General features: G+C 46.4%; 1 protein-coding gene across 1 annotated transcript in view; it reads left to right on the forward strand.

The window, feature by feature from the left end:
- Positions 1-9,295: 9,295 nt before the first annotated feature.
- The window catches only part of LHFPL6 (LHFPL tetraspan subfamily member 6), a 139,073-nt gene continuing 129,069 nt past the window's right edge, over positions 9,296-19,299 (forward strand). Inside the window, exons 1-2 of the mRNA XM_042014321.1 lie at positions 9,296-9,585; positions 12,060-12,619. Of these exons, the coding sequence (XP_041870255.1) occupies positions 12,235-12,619 (385 nt within the window). The 5' untranslated portion in view covers positions 9,296-9,585; positions 12,060-12,234. The remainder of the gene's footprint in view (positions 9,586-12,059; positions 12,620-19,299) is intronic.

Genomic DNA, 19,299 nt, shown 5'->3' on the forward strand with positions numbered 1-19,299 from the left:
CTGGTATATTTGGATTTGATTCTTTCTGTAAAGTTGACTCAGAAATGTCATCTGGGCTTGCTTCAACCATTCATCTTTGTATGTCAGCTCATACAGCCCTTCCAAAGCCTTGGCGAGATGCCATCACCCTCAGAGATGCTGGAGAGCTGCTGTGGATAGAAATAACTTATTACTTAATGGCTGACACTGGTTGCAGTCAACACAGTTGAGTTGCAAACAATTTCTATGCAAAGATCTGCTTACCTCCAGAAGAAATAAATTTAAACCTGCAGTTTCTTGCTAAAATTACCTGGCACCCCTTTCTGGTGGTCATTTCTGCCTTTATGGCATTATTACAGAACTAGCATCCCCATGACTGATGAAGTGGAAGCAAATAATTGTGTCCCCAAGGGCAGGCAAGTGTTGTTTCTGAACTTTGGTATATGTGGCTCATATTTATCCATTTGCAATCTGAAACAGTGGAGATGGAATGAGTCTCTGCCAAGAACTGGCAAACTGGTGGTGACCTAGTGTGTCCTGGGATCACCAGTGGGCTGCAGGACAGCAGGAGGGAGCATGGTGATGGGCTGGGTCGTACTGGTGTCGCTCTGCGGTTACACTGGAAGGAAAAAGCATTGTGTGTTTTCTGCTTAGATGAGAGTTCTGTGTTGGCATCTACTGCAGCTGACTCTGTTGGTGAGGCTGGGTGTACAGAACGGTGTCAACAGCTTTGTGAAGCACTCACATTCCCTGGCAGAAGCTCAAGGAGCATTTCCAGCAACCTCTAATTACAGTACTAATTACAAGAGATTATCAAGTTCCCCAGAATAGACCCCAAGCTTCCTTTTGCATGCAAACTAGCAAGGACTTTCTTGTCCATGCAGGTAAAGCTCTCTTCAGAGTATCATTAGTCTGAATATACATCACCCATCACTGTCAACTTTCTTTAAACAATGCCATCTTAAAATATTGTTGTGCATGCAGAGCACATGCCTGTCAAAAAGCAAATGTCATGTTGAGTGAACTGCCAGTTTAGAGGTTTTGAAAGGATATTTTTATGTTAATTTTGATGATTAGAGGCTTCTTCCTGCTTCTGTCCCATACATGTCCTTTTATGTGATATAGTCTAGAGTACTAATAATACAGGCACAGTAACATCTCAAAGAAAAGCATCAGGTGCTTTAACCAGATGCAGATTGCAGCGCTAACTGGCAAAATTAACATATTTGTGCCTCACTGCAGAAAGCTTATGACAAGAAAAGCCCATGCTGGCCTGGAGCTTGACTTTCCTTTTACTGGTCAAAAAGCAGATTATTTTGCTGTGGTGTAATTGCTGGTCCATTGCATATATAGGGAGCTCTTAATATTAAGAGGCCTGAATCTATTCTTGCTCTCTTCAACTTGAATATCTGAACACTTGAAGACAAAATTAAGAACTTTTAGAGGAATACTTCTCACCAATCTTCTAACACCTAAAAGTCAGAGGTAAAATCAACAGCTAACCATCCTATCAGAGAATGGAAAGAAAGGCACTTGCAGAATGCAAGTCATCCTCAGATTCCTACCCAGTCCTCTCCACTGCCTGCATAGAAAACTTGTGAGCTGGACAGTTGAGTAGAAATTTTTTTTTACCCCTATTTGTCTGACTGTGACTTTTGACTTCCCTGCAAATACTCCTAAGAATATGCCCCAGCTTCAGTGCTGTGGAAATGAAATACTGTGTTTGAACCCTGGTGTAACCCCAGGTTCTCCTTATACTCATGGGGAAGGGGGTAAAAAACCCAGGAGGTTTGATTTTGCAATTAAAAAATAAAATGTATTATTTTCACAGCAAAATGATCTAGTTGGTGCCTGTAGGCATGTGACATATCATGCAGATGTATATCATTTTGGATGACAAAACATGGACTTGCTAGTTGAAAAGGTAGAACTGCCCAAGGGCTAGTTTAATTTTTGCACCTGAATCAGAAAAAATGTTTACATTTTCCTTCATAAATCAATGCTGCAGTCTAGTTCATACCTGCTTCTTCTCTTCCCTCTTCTCCTGTGCCTCTTCCCTTCATTTATTTTGTCACCTTCTTTCCATCTTCCTATGCAAATCCCTCTCTCAGAAATGTGTTTCACTCTATCACAAATATGCCCACTTGGAATGCATTACTCACCTTCTCAGATACCAATATTTATCTAAATTTCTTTCAGTATGAAGGGGGTTGGACACAGTTTCTCTTATCAGTAGTGGAGATATGCCAACATACTACCACAGAGTCACTGTCTTATGTCTGATTCATTGAAGAGTTATTTTACAAGAGACTTGGGTGTGAGCAGGAATTCATATGTTGAGCTCCGTTCTCCAAAGTGTCAGGCACTGTCTTGAGGATATACTTAAGTGCTGGGTGATTCACGGGCAGAGTTTCTGTGTTTTACGAGGTTGAACCAAAGTTCCTTTATTTTTTTCAGGCACTGAAGTTAACAGAAGCCCTCATGGATGGGTATTGCAGCATAAATTAACTTCAGTTGAAGAAACAAAATGGTTGCAAAGAAAGAAGAAAGTCAGTTCTTACTGCATCAATAAGAGAGGAAGGATTCATTGCTTTCCAGAATTTGAAGGAAGAGGATAAGAATTAATTCCCTTTTTGTCACTGTCTCAGCCCCATTCTGCCTCATTTTTTCCAAATGTCTAAAGACTCAAGCAATGGGCAGTTATTTAATATGCAGAGCTAGCACAGAGTTCTCTCTACTCAAACATGAAAGTGGCTTAGCAAATATCTAGTTTCTCTAAGGTCAGTTTATGGTGTATATTTGAGTGAATAATTTTTTCCTTAAAAAAAAAAAGTCCTTGTTTTAATGGGTAATTTCCCTTGAAAATGGTAAACTGCAAATTAAATGGCAAAAAGCAATTAATTATTGAAATTATAATATCCTTGTAAAGGTTAAGAGGTAATATAAATGAAGTTCCTGTGAGCACATTAATGGAATTACTATCTTCCCCCATATAAGTGGTAACTGTAACGACCTTGCTAATTAGCTTTTTCATCGGGAAAAGGATATTGAAATATGTAGTTATATTGCAAAAGCACAATCTGTGAGTAGGTTATTTTGTTACAATATAATATAGAGAGAACACTCTAGGTGCTGAACCTTCCCAGAGAGGGTTAAGAGGTCTTTCCAGAGCATGTATGGGAGATGAGTGAAGCCCCCATAAACCAAGAGGAGATGATTAGTGACCTCCTTTGCCAAATAGACATGCACAAGTCTATGGGACCTGATGATCCAGCCCAGAATACTGAGGGAACTGGTGAAAGAACTTGTGAAACCACTCTCAATCATCTACCAGCTGTCCTGGTTAACTGCAGAAGTTCCAGATGACTGAAAATTAGCAAATGTAACACCCAGCTACAAGAAGGGTTGAAAAGACGATCTGGGGAGCTACAGGCCTGTCAGCCTGACCTTGGCAACAGGCCAGGTTATGGAAGAGATATCCTGACTGCAATTGCACAGCCCATGCAGGACAACCAGGGGATCAAACCCCACCTACATGGATTACGAAAGGCAGGTCCTGCTTGACCAACCTGATCTCCTATACCTATACCAATATATGTATTATAAATACACATATATCTAATAAATGCATATCCATGTAGGTATACGAATGTTATATACATACTGGATATGCTAATGACAAGCCTTTTGGACAGCTGCAAAAAAAAGGAGATTGGTTCTTCCCCCACTGAGGACATTTGGGACATGGATACACCTGAAAGCAAGTTCTGTTTGGGTTTCAGCTGACAAGAGTTGGCATTACAATTTTTCCCTGAATTAATCTCTGTGAGATTTCAGAAGTTCCAGCTTCACAGAGTCCCTGAGTTCTGTAAAACCCTCAGGGTGTGATGGGGAGGGGAGGAAATGAGCTTCCACTTGGAAAATGAATTGGCCATTGTCCCCAACTAGAGGATTTTCAGCTTTCCTTTCTAAAAACCCCAGAAATCATTAGCCATATGCTTGGGAATGTGATCTAATAGGGTGACCTAGATGCAAGTGATTGCTGGAGCTCATGGGGAGAGGCACCTCTGCTACAGTTCTGTGGAAAAAGGCCAGGGGAGGAACAGGACGCTGCCTTGAACCCCGTTTTCAGATACACCCAGTTTAACCAAACCGTGCCGCTAAAAGTCACCTTTGGGTTCTGCAAAGGCTCCTCAGGAGCCTCAGGACAGTGGCCCAGGGCGGTTAAAAATCCCAGAGGTTTTATGGAGAACAGAAGCAAGCCCTTCTCTCTGCCCCCGCTTTTCACACGCACGCCCTTCCTCATCTGCAGCCGCATCAAACGCTCCGGAGGGGCCAGGGCACAACCCGCGCCAGCCCCGCGGGGCTCGGAGGTGTGAGGCTCCCGTGCCCCCGGCTCGCCCGTCCCGGCCTCCCCGAGCCCTGCTCCGGCCCCGCCGCCCACCGAGTGTCACTGTCGAGCAGCGCAGAGCCCGCGCCCGCCGCCCCGGGCACCCCATCGCCGGGGCACCGGCATGGTCCGGGCCCTGTGAGGAAACTGGGACCTCCTGCTGAAAGCTGATCCCAGGCTGAGGCTTTAAAGTGAAAAGAAAAATCTCCTTGCTGTTGCACGTGTCGTTAAACAAACTCATGTCTCCAAACGCGCCCGCCACTCAGTGTGAGAAAGCACCGCGGCAAGACCTGCTCTTTGTACGTTCCCCACATCTTTCTTTAACAACATCTGGGGAAGATAGACAGATGTCCCACTCATAAGTAAGATGACACTATTAAATTATTTGTATTGAGTCTACATGCACGGAAAGCTGGCTGCCAGTAGATGAGCATTTCTTACTGGGAAAGCAATCATCCAGATGTTCCTAATTTTAAAAAGTCCAATTAAGAATAGTGGAAATGCAGGATTGAAACCAGCCACATGTTTTTCCTGGGTTTGTGCAGGGCTAAGACAATTCCCTGGTAAAGGAGGACGGGTCTGGGACCTGTAATCTCAGAGCTCAGTCACTTTGGCAGTGTTTGTGAGGCCAGAGCAGGCATTCCTCCCTTCAGCCGTGTGGCTGGTGCAGAATAAACCTCCTTGACCTCTCTCACAGCCACCAGGCTTGTCATCAGCAGGACACAAAAGAGAAAATCAATAGCTGTAGCTACTCTTTTAGAGCCTTGCAAAATGCAGACCACCTGGTGGCTTTTATATAATAGATGATAAGTAGTAACTTAAAAGATGAAACAACATACGGAGGGTTTATGGCAAATAATAAAGATTGTTTTCCTCTTTTGTTTTACATTGACATGTTATTTTTATGTGCACCCAGAGATTAAAAGACTGATGTTAGCACCAACAGCACTGTATCCAGTAAGACAACTCTCTTTCAGAAATATGGCAAGTTTTGTTCATGAACTGTTAGTAAGAGAATTCACAAAATTTACCACGAGAACCACCAGAAAAATAAGTATTAATGATAGGATCCTATTAGAATAGAAGTGGAGAGAGGATCTTTTGGTTAGAGCTAAGTTTATAGGCCAAGATTCAGGTCTGGATACAACAGCTCAAAATCTACCCAGGTGTCTAGTTCCACCCACAGTAGAAAACATGCAATTTGTTTGACTTGGAAGAACACCATACGGATGGACAGGATATGGCCACCTGAATTTGTTTTCTTACCTTCCTCTGAGAAATTTGCAGGTGTTGGAGTTCTCTTTTTCTGTCTGTTGAGTTGATTTTTTTTTTTCCCCAGCTGCTGCAAGATTGGACATAATTTCAGGCAAATACACTAATTATCAGGTTATTTCTCTAACAGTACTTGTCTGTTTGGTTTCTGGAGACTGTATTTGAATAATTGGATTGACTTTCTGCTGCTCCTGGTACATACTCTCAAGTCTATTGTAGTACATATACCTTCCTTTTTCATTTAGAATCGAGTAGAGACACGACCTGAAGATCCAGTTTTGTGAGATGCTCGGAACCATTTTGGTGTGATCATTGTCCTGCAGATCACACAACCGAAAACGGATGCTGGCCTGAAAGATAAAACCCTCTTGGTTCTTTTTCTGATCAAAGACTGAAGAACGAGATAGAGGTTTGGTAGCTGCTTCATTTTCCTTGGGGTTCAGGAACATGCACACTCCCCTCTGGCATTTTATGTTGTCTTACAGGATATACCGTAATGAAAGAGCCTGTGGTTGAGCCTGTGATGTGTATATTAGCCAGGATTGATTTAGGTACAGTGACAGGATTTTCTGTCTTTATTCTGCTGTGCTGATTAGCTCCATCAAGTCTGTAGTGCCCCAGCTGTAACAGCAGCATAGTCAATGGATCGAGGAGAAGCAAAATGGTAAAATCTATAAGCATATTTTCCCATCTCCCTGCTAGAGTAGTTTTCTGACTGTATTCATGGGTGTTTGATTCAGTCTGACTTCAGTGGTTGCAACAGAAAGTAATCCGTGGCTCAGGTTCCCTCAACCAACTATGAAGATTTCTCACAAGCAGATTCTCTTAAAATCCAAACACCAGGAACAATTTTAAAACCAGCTGTTATTTCAGTATAGACAAGACCCTGAGGACCATGTGTTTTTTATTGCTTTATTCTGAGGAGGTGTCTACTTTTGTGGTTACAAGAAAGATTGTGAATCCTAAAGCACAATGTAATAACTCCCCTTTTCTTTCAAACAGGTTAGATGGGGATAGAAATATTTCAGCTAACTTTCAAGTAAAATACGTCCAAGCACAATGATCCTGAAAGGGGAATGAAATGTTGATACAGTTGAAGCATGTTGAGTTTTAAACATTAGGAAAGAAATGGAATGAGAATTTGGATGTTACCTTATATACACAATGTGTTTAATTTGTTCCTAATCAAAACACAACTCATGGGACAGAAGATGGATTGTGAAATAAAGCTTATTTCCCTGAAAGTGACTAAGTCATGTAGCCAGCTTGTGGGGGCATTCAGAGACAGCTGGCAAGATGAGATGCTTCAGGAGAGATGCAGAATTCAATGTACAGTTTCCATGAGGGAAAGCAGAATGGCGGCAGCTCAGAGAGTGAATGTACAAGCCATATAAGGCAAGTAAATGAACTGCTGTAGAGATGCCATTAGCAAAGCAAACACTGACTTGGGGACCTTGGCATATACCATGCAAGAGATAAATTGCATGAATAAATGTATGCTTGTTTGCTTCTCCCTAGGCTTCCAATGCCAGTTTTAACTGAGAAACAGTTTCCATGTGTGAAACAGAAGTTTTTCCACAGTCATTTCAATGCCAGGCAATTTCTACCCGTGTCTGATCCCAGCACACGCCTAATTTAGACATATTTATCACAGTTTCATTATAACCCAGGCCTTTGGCTAAGGAAAGAATGACAGACCTTAGTCTTCAAACAATTGAGGATTTAATAACAGTACTCAAGTCTTCTCTTTCTTTACACCAAGAACAGAGTTCCAATGACACAATACTAGCTTAGTATCCCTGTCATTTCAGGCGTTGGTAAAATGAATAGCAGGGGGTAAAATACTGCACTGAGCCAAGTGAAGGCATGCGAGAGGTAAACAAGGAGTGTCTACACTCACCAAAAAGTGCACAGCTCCTTGTAGAAGTGGAGACCTGAGAGCTCGTGCATGCTTGGGGGTGGAGGCACAGCACCAGGCAGAAAGGTGATTTGAGGGGAGGATGGTATGCTGTGGAGCAGGCTCCAGCTCTCAGCTTTGGGAAAGTCATACCAGCTCCCTTTCTGTCAGACACCCTGTGGGCACATCCACTTTCATGTTTTGGTGTGAATCAAGGGCGTGCTTTTGAAGTGAATCTCCAGATCATCCTCACTTACCATGTTTTATTTTACCCAGCAGAGGTGAGTACACAGAGTGGATTCAGATAGCAATATAGCAGAAGACAGGTGCCAGAAGTCTATCAGATGTGTTCTAAGTTCTCATGGGGCCCTCAGTCCACAGACCCAGCCTGGAGTGAATCTGAAGAAAAAACTGTTGAAAAGTGTGAACATCATTTAGGTCCTCAACATGAGATCCAACACCAGATTGATCCACATTACTATAGATGTATACTAGGTGGATGTAGCCTAGGGGTAGTCAGCTGTGGGTACGGCTGCTTTGGGGTTATGCCTTCATTGTCTTCCTTGTGAAGCACTTTATTGCATATATTCTAGCATTCAGCCTATATTTAACTGACTTCTTGATTCTTTGAAGCACATTTCCTTAAATACACTTGAAATGTTAGGGTGGAAAACTCGATCATGCTAGATACTTTCCAATTCATTTCTTATCCCTTGGGAAAATATGCATTTTCAGTAATGTTCTGATTTTAAGACTTTGCATTATAGGGGGAAAAAATGGAAGTCTAATTTTAAAAAGACAATAAAGCAGCTTTGTAATTTAATCCTGAAAATAGCTGCTGTTACTATTAAATGGTGTAAATGCAGACTGAGTGCAATAAACCTTACTTCCATTTAGCATTAATAATATTAATGAATGGTGTTTAAATCACACGCCAGAACTGTAAAAGAAACATTACCGAAGAGATTTTGCATGTCTGGTGCTGACATAATTTAAACTTGTCATAAAATTGTCTTATATCTGAGAAATATATTCATGTTTTTGGGCGTAGAGGAAAAGCCAGAATAGGAAATGTCTTTTTCTCCCAGAGGCTCTGTGTGCAGAAGGCAACCCCTCCTCAAAACTTTCCCTCTTAAGTCACTCTGGGAAAGGGCTGAAGCTCCTGTCTCTCCGCTTGACCTAACCCATCCGGGATGAGCTGCTTGGTACTGTGATCCCATTTACTCTCGCTGTAGACCAACTCGGGAACTGTTGCGATCAAAATGCTGGATCAGCAGCTCGCATGCAGAGACAGACACAGTTCTTATCACACGCACACCATCAGATTAGTCCATATTTTCCCATGTAAGGACTGCAGCCTTCCCCCTTTCCTTCAAACACTCCTTCTTCGCCGGCTTTCCCCCCCTCTCCTCTCCTGCTCTTTCCTCCTCTCCGTCCCCGTCTTCACCGCCCCGCGCACTCCGCACTAAGCCGCCGAGCCCGGCGACGCCGCAGCGCTCCCCGCCACCCCCGCACCAACCCGGCCCCGCATCAGTCCGCCCCGGCACCCACCGCTCCGGCCCCGGGACCCGAACCCCCCCGTCCCAGTCCAGGGCGGCCTCGGGAAGCCGGGACCCACCCCCACTGCGACCCCGCGGGGCCGGGACCACCGCCCCGCCCCGTGAGGGCTCGGGGACGCGCCCCCGTTCTCCCGTTCGCCGCTCCCCCGCCGCCGCCCGGCCCCTCGCCCCCGGCCCCGTCCGCGGCCCCGCAACTGCGCCGACCGCGGCGGGTCCCGCCCGGGGAGGCGGTGGCGGGGAAGGGGGAGGAGAGGCGGCGGAGTGCGCTGCCTCCCGAGGAATCAAACGGGGGGAGACAGGAACGTGCGGAGGAAAGGACGGGCCGGGCTGGGGAGGGTCCCGGTCCCGGTCCCGCCCGCCTCGGAGCTCCCGCGTCGCCTCCGCGCCGGGACCGCGGGTAGAGTCGCTTGGGGCGGCCGCCGCCCGCCGGCCCCGCGCCCATGTGCTCCCGGCAGCCGCGGCGGGCAGCCTACACGCCCGGCGTGTCCGTAAGTAGCCCTTCGCTCCCCGGCACCGCGCCTGCCCCCATCCTGGCACTCCTAGACCCCTCGCCACTCCTGCTCCTTCCAGACACCGCCTCTCCCGCACTCCCTGCGCGGCTGAATCCGCTGCCCCTTACGGATCCCCTGTACCCCCTTCCCTTCTCGAACCCCTGCCCTCCCTCGCTCCCGGTACGTTGCATCCCCTGCATGACTCCGGATCCACGAGCCTTCAGAACGTCTCTTCCCTCCCCGACCCCTCCCCACCCCGCACGGCCACATCCCCTGCATCCCCGGACCCTCTTTCCCTCCTGCGTTCCTTTTCCCCGCTCCGACACCCAGCCTGGCCGCATCCCTTGCCCGTTGCACCGGACTCTGTAGACTCCTTTCCCTGCTCGGATTCCCAGCCCTTTCATTTTCTTGTCTTCCTGAATCCTTCCTCTCCCGGGCCCCCGTCCTTCCCGTATCTCCCTGTCACCCCGGACCGCTCTCCCTTCCCGTCCCCGCTGTTTCCCGGCTCTCAATCCTCTTGGCCACCCGGATTCCCCGCACTCTCGGCACCTCTGCCTTTCCAGCCCGTCCCCGCCCGCATTCTCCTTTCCCTCCCACTCTGCTCCTCTCGGACCCCTTGTCCTCACCACCCCTTCGCCTCCCGCGTCTCCTGCCCGTCCCGGATCCCCTGCCCCTCCCGGCTCTCCTGCCCCCCAGCCTGCCCCGCCCGGCACCCCCCCACCCTGCCGGCTCTGTGGGCACTGCGCCCGCTCGCCCGCAGTTTTTTCCTGGCATCACCCCGGCGAGTTTTGGTTCCCGGCCGCCGCCTTCCCTCGGGGGAACCCGTATCTCTCCGCCGCCCCCTCCTACCCCTGGAGGGCGGGGAGCGGGGTTTCGGGGCCGGAGGGGCGAGTCCGCCTCCCGGGAGAGCGCCCAGGCTGTGAGCTGGCAGGCTCCGGGGAGCCAAAGCTGCTGCCTCGCTGGAGCCGGAGGATTTGCAGGGTCTTACCCCTGCGACCCTCCATGTTGTCCCCTATTTGCAGCCGTACCTCCTCCCGGGATTCAGGGAATGAACTCCCCTACGTGCCGTGACCCACTTTGGCTTGGACTTTTGTTGCCACGCCAAGACACAGACAGATCCTTCTCTAGATGATGCTTCTGGAGGAATGGTGGTCCCCCTATGCCTCTCTGGCAAGTTTTTATCCCCAGGGGTTTGGCGTTTTGCAGGTTGAAAGGCATTTCTGTGGATAGGCTATGGGTGGATAGGTGTACTCTTCTTCAGTAGCAGCAGAGGCCTTTTTGATATTACAGAGGAGATTTCTTCTTCTTAGTGTTTTAAAAGTAAACAAACTTTTGTGTAGTGCACATGGCTAATTTCACTGACAACTTTCTCTACATTCCCTCCTTGTGCTGAAGTAATATTCGTTTTATTGCCTTTTCATGAATTGGATTCACTGACTGGCGTCTAATCATGCTTAGAAGAAAAAGCCCTTGTAAATAGCTATCAGAATTAATTTGGCAGCAACTGTGAGAAAAGATCATAAATTTACAAATGCAGTTAGAATAATGATCCAGCATGAATTTAACAAGAAATACACCCCCAGCCTCTGGGAACGGCATGTAGGTTTCTGTGACAGTCAAATGCACTTGGCCGCACTGATACTGAGCTTAAAGGCTGGGAGTTGTCTGAGAAGGATGCAAAAGGGTTATGGCTCCTGGGTTTGAGCTGGGAAGAGGCAAAGAAGAGCTGGGCTGAATGCAAGCAGGAATATGAAGAGAGACCTCTGTGTTTTAATTGTGTGCTTCTTGGAGTTGTGTAGGGGTGAATCCAAAAGATGTGGCAATGTCTTCACTTACCAGAAGCCCACCTGGAGTTCAGGTTTCTGGCACTTTGGGACATCAAGTGATAAAAGGCTACTTTTGCACAGAGATGCCAAACAACTTGGAGTGCTGGAAAAAATGTCGTCTTGTAACACTTCTTTTGGGGTTGTGCTAATAAATTTTACTTCTGTCACAAGAGTCTGATCTTGAAATACCTTAGGCATTGTGAGTGGTCTTGCACTGAAGCGGCAGGACCATCTATAAAGTGAAGTACATTATCCAGGTATTGCAGGAGGAAGGTCTAGCTAACTAACGATAAGCAAGACCTCATCTATTTTTTCTATCGGTACTGGAAAGATCAGGATGTACAGTGGAGAAGAGTGAGGCAAGTACACAGGGAGCCCCTGAAGGTGGCTGCAGAGTGTTCCTGGATGTGCACAGCAGCCTGTGCCAGCTGGGCTGCCTGTCACCACCATCACACTGACCACAGAAGCTGGTGTCACTGAGAATGATTGTAGGGTCTTCTTGCAAGGGTGGGACAGAAAAGTGGCATGTCTACTTCAGAAGTCCCCTAGGAAGGAAAAACACTCTGGCAGACAAATATTTTTTTCTAATGTCAGTGTTACTGAACTTGTATTTTTCTCCTTTTTTGTGTTTTGTCATTTAATTAGGGACCTTTGACTTCATGATGGGAGGAAATATTCCCCTGGCTGTTAGGATCCAAGCTTCTCCGAGTGTGAGGATTTGTCAAGGCTGAAAGATTCCGGATTATCCATAAAACTGCTCTAAAATACACAGTTACTTTTGTGTCTTCCTATTGTGAGGGGTCTTGGAGCTGATACAAAGATGGCCTCCAGCCTCACCTGTGCCGGCGTCGTCTGGGCCTTCCTCTCCTTCCTCTGCGCTGCTGCCTCCTGTGTTGGCTTCTTCATGCCCTACTGGCTCTTGGGGTCTCAGCTGGAGAAGTCTGTTTCCTTCGGCACTTTCCGGAGGTGTTCCTACCCGATTCGGGATGAGAGCCGCCAGATGACGGTGATGGTGGAGCAGTGTGGCCGCTATGCCTCCTTCCAGGCCATCCCGAGCGCTGAGTGGAGGATCTGCACGGTGGTGACGGGCCTGGGCTGCGGGCTGCTTCTCTTGGTGGCCCTGACAGCGCTCATGGGCTGCTGTGTGTCCGAGCTCATCTCCAGGACCGTGGGCAGGGTGGCAGGAGGCATCCAGTTCCTGGGGGGTAAGTGCTCTTGCGATGAGGGGATGGGGGTGTCCAGGCTATTTGTTTGCACGTGTGGAGACTCCCCTGGTGCTTTGGGAAGAGGAAGGAGTGATTCAGACTTTCTCCTAGAGAGGGAGACCACTTGGCTCCCTCAATGACTGATCTGGTTGTGTGGCTGCCTGAAAGTGGCCCAAAGACACAGTGGCCTGTGCTCTCTTGTGCTCAAGGCCCTGTCTGGTCATTATGTGACCTTTGAGAGCAGCGTGGCAAGTCAACTTCTGTGGGCCAGCATCTTCACAGCAGTTTTGTGAGCTGAGTTGGACATACCTGGAGAAGCATGTGGGCTACAGATCCACATGGAGCATTGTGGTTTGGCAGAGGAGAGGCTGTGTTATATGGGAACAACCTCTCTTTCTCCTTCCTACCCCTAATACTGGCAAAGCTCCCTCCAGCTCTGCTGTCTGCCACTGCACGGATCTGGCAACAAGCTTTTGGCCCAGATTTGAAGTGTGAATTGTTTATCCCTGATGGAGGTGGCCTACCATCTCCTGGGAGGAGCCCTGCTGGGCTGGCTGACCCACGCTGCCCGCTGATGGTGCCACAGGTTTGTTGGCTCCATGGGCTAGACAGTGTGTGGGAGAATTACCTCTGTTCCTTTTTCTAACTTGTAATTGTGTGGCGTCTCTGTAACTGTAAGAGTATTTGAAGGGTATGAGACAATAAATAGGATCCACAAGCGTGCTTTTTGCAGGGCAGTTTTCCCAGTAAATCATCACCCTCTTGTTATCGGTGACATGCGGATCAGTGGCACTCACTTTTGCCTTATTCAAGCGCTCCACTGCTCGCACTCACTTGCCCCCATAAGGTAACATGTTTCTCTGAGCTTTGGATGCAGAGGCAGTGCAGGTGCCAGCTTTCTGGGTGCCCTGCAGTGTCTGATTCCAGCCAGGCACCCTGGCTCATGCCCCAGAGGAGTGGACTGTAGTGGAACCCTCACTTCTCTCCCCTCCAAACACATGCTTGCCCTGCAAGGGCAGTCTGGTTACATGCCATGTCTGCAGCTTCTAAGGAAGCACAAGACAAAAACTCCACTAACTGTCCAGCTTGGTGTGGACAGCTGAGGCAGGGAAAGGGCCCTGTGCCAAGCCTCCAGCCAGACGATACCAGTGTAACTCCCCCCTGGCCAGAGGGAGTCCTCTCTCCAAATTTTTGAGTAGTTTCTGCACTTTAGAGCAAGCTGACCCATCACTTCACCCTTCCCTCAGCTTTGTGGCCCACAGGCATTCCTGTGTTTAATCTGTCTGACAATTTGAAAGTGCAGCAGCTGCTGGAGAGTTAACTCTGCTGGGAGCTGCGGTTTCTTGAAACCTGCTCCATTATACAGTTCCAGCCAGGCAGTCGGGGGTGGAGGAGGTTTTCAGTTTGGTGACAATCTGCAAGCCCGCTTTGTCTGACTTTTTTCTCTTAGAGCCATCACAGGCTTTAACCACCCCCTCTTTCCAACTGCTGTCTCGGCTCATCTGGTTTTAATTTGTGTTTGGCCCCTTTCTCGTGACCATGCTCCCCCGTGTGCCTGTGGAACAGGGCCAGCAGGGGAGCTTCCAGCTGTTTGCTTACAGCCATCCCAGCAAACACGGCAGCCCCAGCAGCAGGCAGATGGCCGAGTGATGCAGGAGGAACCCCGCTCCCCCATGACACTGGTGTGGGCTGAAGGTGTGCTCCCTTCTCTGAGGCAGGATGGTGGCTCCTGGGCAAGGAGGTGAGAGGTTCCTTGAGAGCACACCATGGCAACCCCTGAAGCTTGTCCAAGCTGATCAGACAGCATCCCATCCTGCCTGAAAGGGCATGAGCAGGTAGTGCTTGTTCTCAGTAGGTGACAATTCAAAGAAATGTGAACCTGTGATATGAAATGAAAATTGCCCACAACTTTGCTTACAGTTCAGACATTAGTTACACAGCATGCCTAATTTTCCCCTCTACTGGCTTTTATGATTGTCTCGCATTTCATTCAGCACTGCTGGAAGTGTGTAAGAGAAGACCAAAGTGAGAACCATAATTTCTTAACCTGCTTAAAACCTAACTGGGGGGGCACAAGGGAGAGGCCAGGTGGTGAAAGCCAGTAATTTGGATAAACTGAAGGGACATATTAGGGTAAAGAGGAGTTTCTTACATCCCTCATCAGATCCTTAGCTGCTATAAATCAGTGTAGGTTAATTGTTCAAATGACATGACTACATTTACTTAGATGTCTAACTTAGGCACTATAATTACTATGTTGTTTTATGTCAAGATAGCCGTGAGCTGTTCACCTTATTTACAAACAGGGAATGCCAGCTCTTTGTTCCCTGTATTGCAGTTGTAGGTTTAGCAGTCTATCATGATGTGGGCTTTGAATATGGTTTGGTGGCAGTGCACTCATTGTCATTTAGTTGGTCTCCACTTAGAGATCTTATCAAATAAAACGCTTATAATTTTTTTTTTTAACTGGGGAGAAGAACTCCCAGCTAGCTTTGTATGAAGGAAAAGCCTAGGAAAATAAGCAGCCACTGAGTGATGCTATTAATTCATCCTCTTCGTTAGGACAGGGAGGTGGCTAAACGGTTTCACTTTCTTTTTGTCTGAGGCATCTACACCCATACCCTTCTGGGGCTCTTGCTCCAGTGACAGAGGATAAGTGTTGGAATAAACCACATTTCTCTTGAAGTTAGAAACCAGCATAAAGACAGGTTCAGTGTAGCTAGTTTATGTCTTTACTTGTGTTCCTTTTGTTTAGGATCCAAGTAAGTTTCTCCACATGATTTAAAAAACACAGACTTGAGGAGGAAGTGAGCCAATGGAGAATGGATTATTACAGGAGGCCCAAGAGCAGGGTAGATGTACAAGCCACTGAAGCTATGGTGAGCCAAAGCACTAAGGTTGCTAAAACTTACTCCAACACTAGAAGCATTTTTACTGCTATGAAGAGGGGGCAGAGAGGTTTGCTTACCAGAGCTGGTAAGCAAACAGCCTGATCCTTTTCTTCTAGCATTGTGAAGGAGGAATAACTCCAAGTAGGTCAGTGGAATAACACCTGTAAAAAAGTAGTGCAGCTTGTGCTAGCTAAATGGTGCCAAGGTTTTATAGTTGGGATTTCCCCAAGTTGCATGTGGCAGCTCAAGGGAGTGAATTATTCATGAGTGCTTATACCATAAATCTGCTCTTCTGATGAAAATGGAATGGCAGAACCTGCAAGAAATTGCAGATCTAGGCAGAGTCAGAAGGGCTCTTTGGATATTGCTTGATCCTATGTACTTAGTCTGTATTTGCGATTTCAGATGATCCTGGCTACAGAGCATACATGTATTTTAAGATGACTCTGGGATGAAACGTGGAGTTTTTGTTCCTACTAGAAAGATTGCATCATAGACTTTTCCTCATTTTCACAACTGTGGGAGCCGCTTCCTTTCCCATACATGATCACGTGGCAGCTCTGTAACCATTACAGCAATTGCATGCATGAAAAACAAATGCTTTTAGCTTTTTCTAAGGCAATTTGGTGGTGGGTGACAAGAAGTATCCAACCTCCCAAGGCCAGGCTTTTCTGCAGTGGACATCAGTGGTCTGCAGTCCACAGCTGGCAAACTGATGCTATGGTCTCTCAGAACATGCCTCGTGGACATCTCTCTTGGACTGCTTCGAAGAAATGACAATGGAGGTGAAAGTTATGCTATCTGTAACCTCTTGAGGGCACAGTCATGTAGATGGATACAGTCTTCGACCATAATTATAGAGGATATGACAGCAAGGAGTGAAGTTTAACAAATCTTTGGCAAATTGGAGTCTGTAATTATTGATCTCCTTTTCATTGTGCCGTGGCAAGTCAATTCCACTTAAATGGAGAAACAAGAAATTTGCAGGTAGATAGCTCAGATATGACATACGAATTTGGTGAATAGTTTCACTCTCTAAATGCAGAGCAATGATTTTAAGAACATAGCAATATTTTTAAGAACATAATGAACTTAAAGGTTAGCCAGTTTTATGAGAGGCAGTGGATCAAAAGGCACAAGTACTGCAAGGATGGCCAATTTAAAGAGCATTACGCTGGCAAGGTGAAGCTTTTCATTAAAATGGTCAGCATGCAGGAATGAAATCTTCACTAGCTCAGAACTCCCTTTTGCTGCGTAGAACAGCTAAACGAAGCTCAGAGTACGGATCCGAGGGAACAGAGCATGAACCAGTCTGCTGGCTGAGACACCTCTCTGAACCTGTCACTATGGCCCTGATTCTGAGTGCCATGTGAGAAGTGAACCCTTTCCATGACTGTGGTAGCCATGTGGCTGTCAGTAACTGGCACATTTACTGTCATCTTTAGCATTCATTGATTGCACTCTAACGAAGCACGAGTTTTGCTACTCCCTTTGTTAAATGAGCAAAGTTTTCAGTGGCGTCTACTCTTCCTCTCCTTATTTCTCTGTCTTGTTTCCCTTATGTGGAAGAGCTGAAACTCCCAAAACTATGGTCCTTGAATTGCTGGTTAGAAAATCTGGAGAGCTCTTGAAACAGGGGGTGATGAAAGGAGCATTTGGTTATTCGAGAAAAAGGGGACACAGTTCCTAACAACTTCTGATTTTGTCTCAGAAAGTAAAATGTGGCCTTATGAAAAATGCTCTCAGTACTATATGAAATTGCTGGAGAATCCTTCTCCAAGTGTTCTGTGCCAGTAGAGGCCATAATAGTTTCCATCACTCATAAGGTGCTCAGGGCAAACATTTGCTGGGTGCAGAGGGCAGAAAAATAAGGACTGATCCCTCAAGATGAGGAGAATGTCGAGTGTGGGGTGATGTTCTGGTCCTGCATTGTCTGTGATGAAATCTCAGAGAAAGCCTTTGCAATTTTGGGATAAAGATTTTAAAGAGACAGATCTAAACATAATCTGCAAGTTGTTTGCATATTAATGGACAAATATGACTTTGCAGGTGAGATGATACTAAAATGTAAGGGACAGAGGAGGAAGGAATGCTAAGCTGTGGCCTTGTGGGGTCATGTAGAGAAGCTCTCCCTCAAAGGATTTGCTTGGGGAGACAGTTAAAATGTAAGAAGAGGCTCTTTGGAGAGATGGAGTCACTGAAATGAAGTTGTGCTTCAAGAAACACGGCTGGCAGTTAAAGACAGCTGTGGGGTTCAAGGGGAGCAAAACAGTCTTGATTCTGAGGCTGGCTAAGAAAGGGGCTTTGCGAAGAGTAGTTCCAGTTGACTACAGGAACTAGAAACTTCTGGGAAAGGTTTTTGTGCAGCTGGAGGAAAAGGCGCTGACCAGTAACCATTATTTCATCTGACAGCTGAAGCGAGGCTTTCTGCTTTCTGCCTGGAAGACTAAGATCAGCATAATTTTCTGCCTATAGGGAGAAAATGTAACTGAGAAAAGCCTTGCGGGAACAGCGAAGATCTGAGATGGTCAAGAGACTTCTGTCAAGAAAACAGTGATCCCAGACTCTTTTGTGGTTCTCCCAAGCAATTTCATCCTTTCCCCCATCTGTACATATTCTTGCCATCTCTGCCTGTAATTTGTACCTGAAAAAAACCAGACATTAAAAAAAATGCAAAAATGACATTTTAGTTCTTCCATCCTCTTCAGCCTAAAAATATTTTTTGAAAGGCTAACTTCTGGGGAGAGGCAAGGGAGGGGCTTGATGTTGCTTCTGTCCAACATCAAGGCCTCTTCTTCACCTGCAAGTTAGGTGTTCAGGGCTGTTTAGTCACACCTTCCTCTTGTCGAATGCAAAACTTCAGGGACTTTGCTGTGGTCCTGTAAACATGTGACAGGGCAATCCTCATCCTAGACAAAGACAAGCTGCAGGCTGGGTACCAATCCAGCATCTGTGTGCACATTTAGACATTGCAGGAGAGGCAAAAGAAAGGACCAGAAGCCTCCCCAAGGTAAGAGAACAAGAGCAAACAAGAAAAGCAACACTTAAATTTTGCTAGTGAGTGACTGTGTGTCATGTCATAGGCTCATTGATTCAGCAATAATAAAGTCAGCAGAGAACACTGTGACTACTTAGTCTGAGGTCTGCTTTAGGATGGGTCATAGGACAGCCTTCATGTAATTTCAGTTTGAACTAGAGTGTATTTCTGAGAAAAAAAAACCTTCTAGATGGTATTTAATTAAGTTTGAGAAAAGCCTGATCTCCACAAGTTGTTCCAGTGGTGAATTACTCTGACTGCTTTTCTTCCAGATCATTAATGCAAATGTTAAAAATGTAGCACCAAGAATACATCATTGCAAAATTATGTTTTCTCAAGGAATATTTTGTCTTTTTTTTTCTTTTAAGATCCAACACTTAGGTGGCTTTTAATCCATGTAAGCTGCGCTTTGTTGTGGTTTCTTTACCAGAACAACCTGTATAGAAGCTGCTTCTTAGCTGGTGTGTTTCACACTAGTTCTTTCTCCAGTTTTTTCTAGCCACCCACCAAAGGATTAAATGCACTGTATAGTTTTGCAGCTTCATCCCTTTCAGCTAGACTTCGACTTGCTAAACTGAATCCTCTGACTGCTTGTGCCTATGCTAAGTCTTTGCTTCCCAGCACTACAAGGTATCTTCACATACTGTGGCACAGCCTAGAGTCAAATTCTTGGATTTAGATTTGGAGTCCAGAATAAGTAAGGCAGGGAAGTGTTACTGTTTGGGAAGATGTTCAGGACAAGGGAATTCAGA

Source organism: Corvus kubaryi, unplaced genomic scaffold (genome assembly GCF_017639235.1).
Source record: "Corvus kubaryi isolate FWS band 111438036 unplaced genomic scaffold, C.kubaryi_AGA036_p1.0 split1-65, whole genome shotgun sequence".
NCBI classification, from domain to species: Eukaryota; Metazoa; Chordata; class Aves; order Passeriformes; family Corvidae; genus Corvus; species Corvus kubaryi.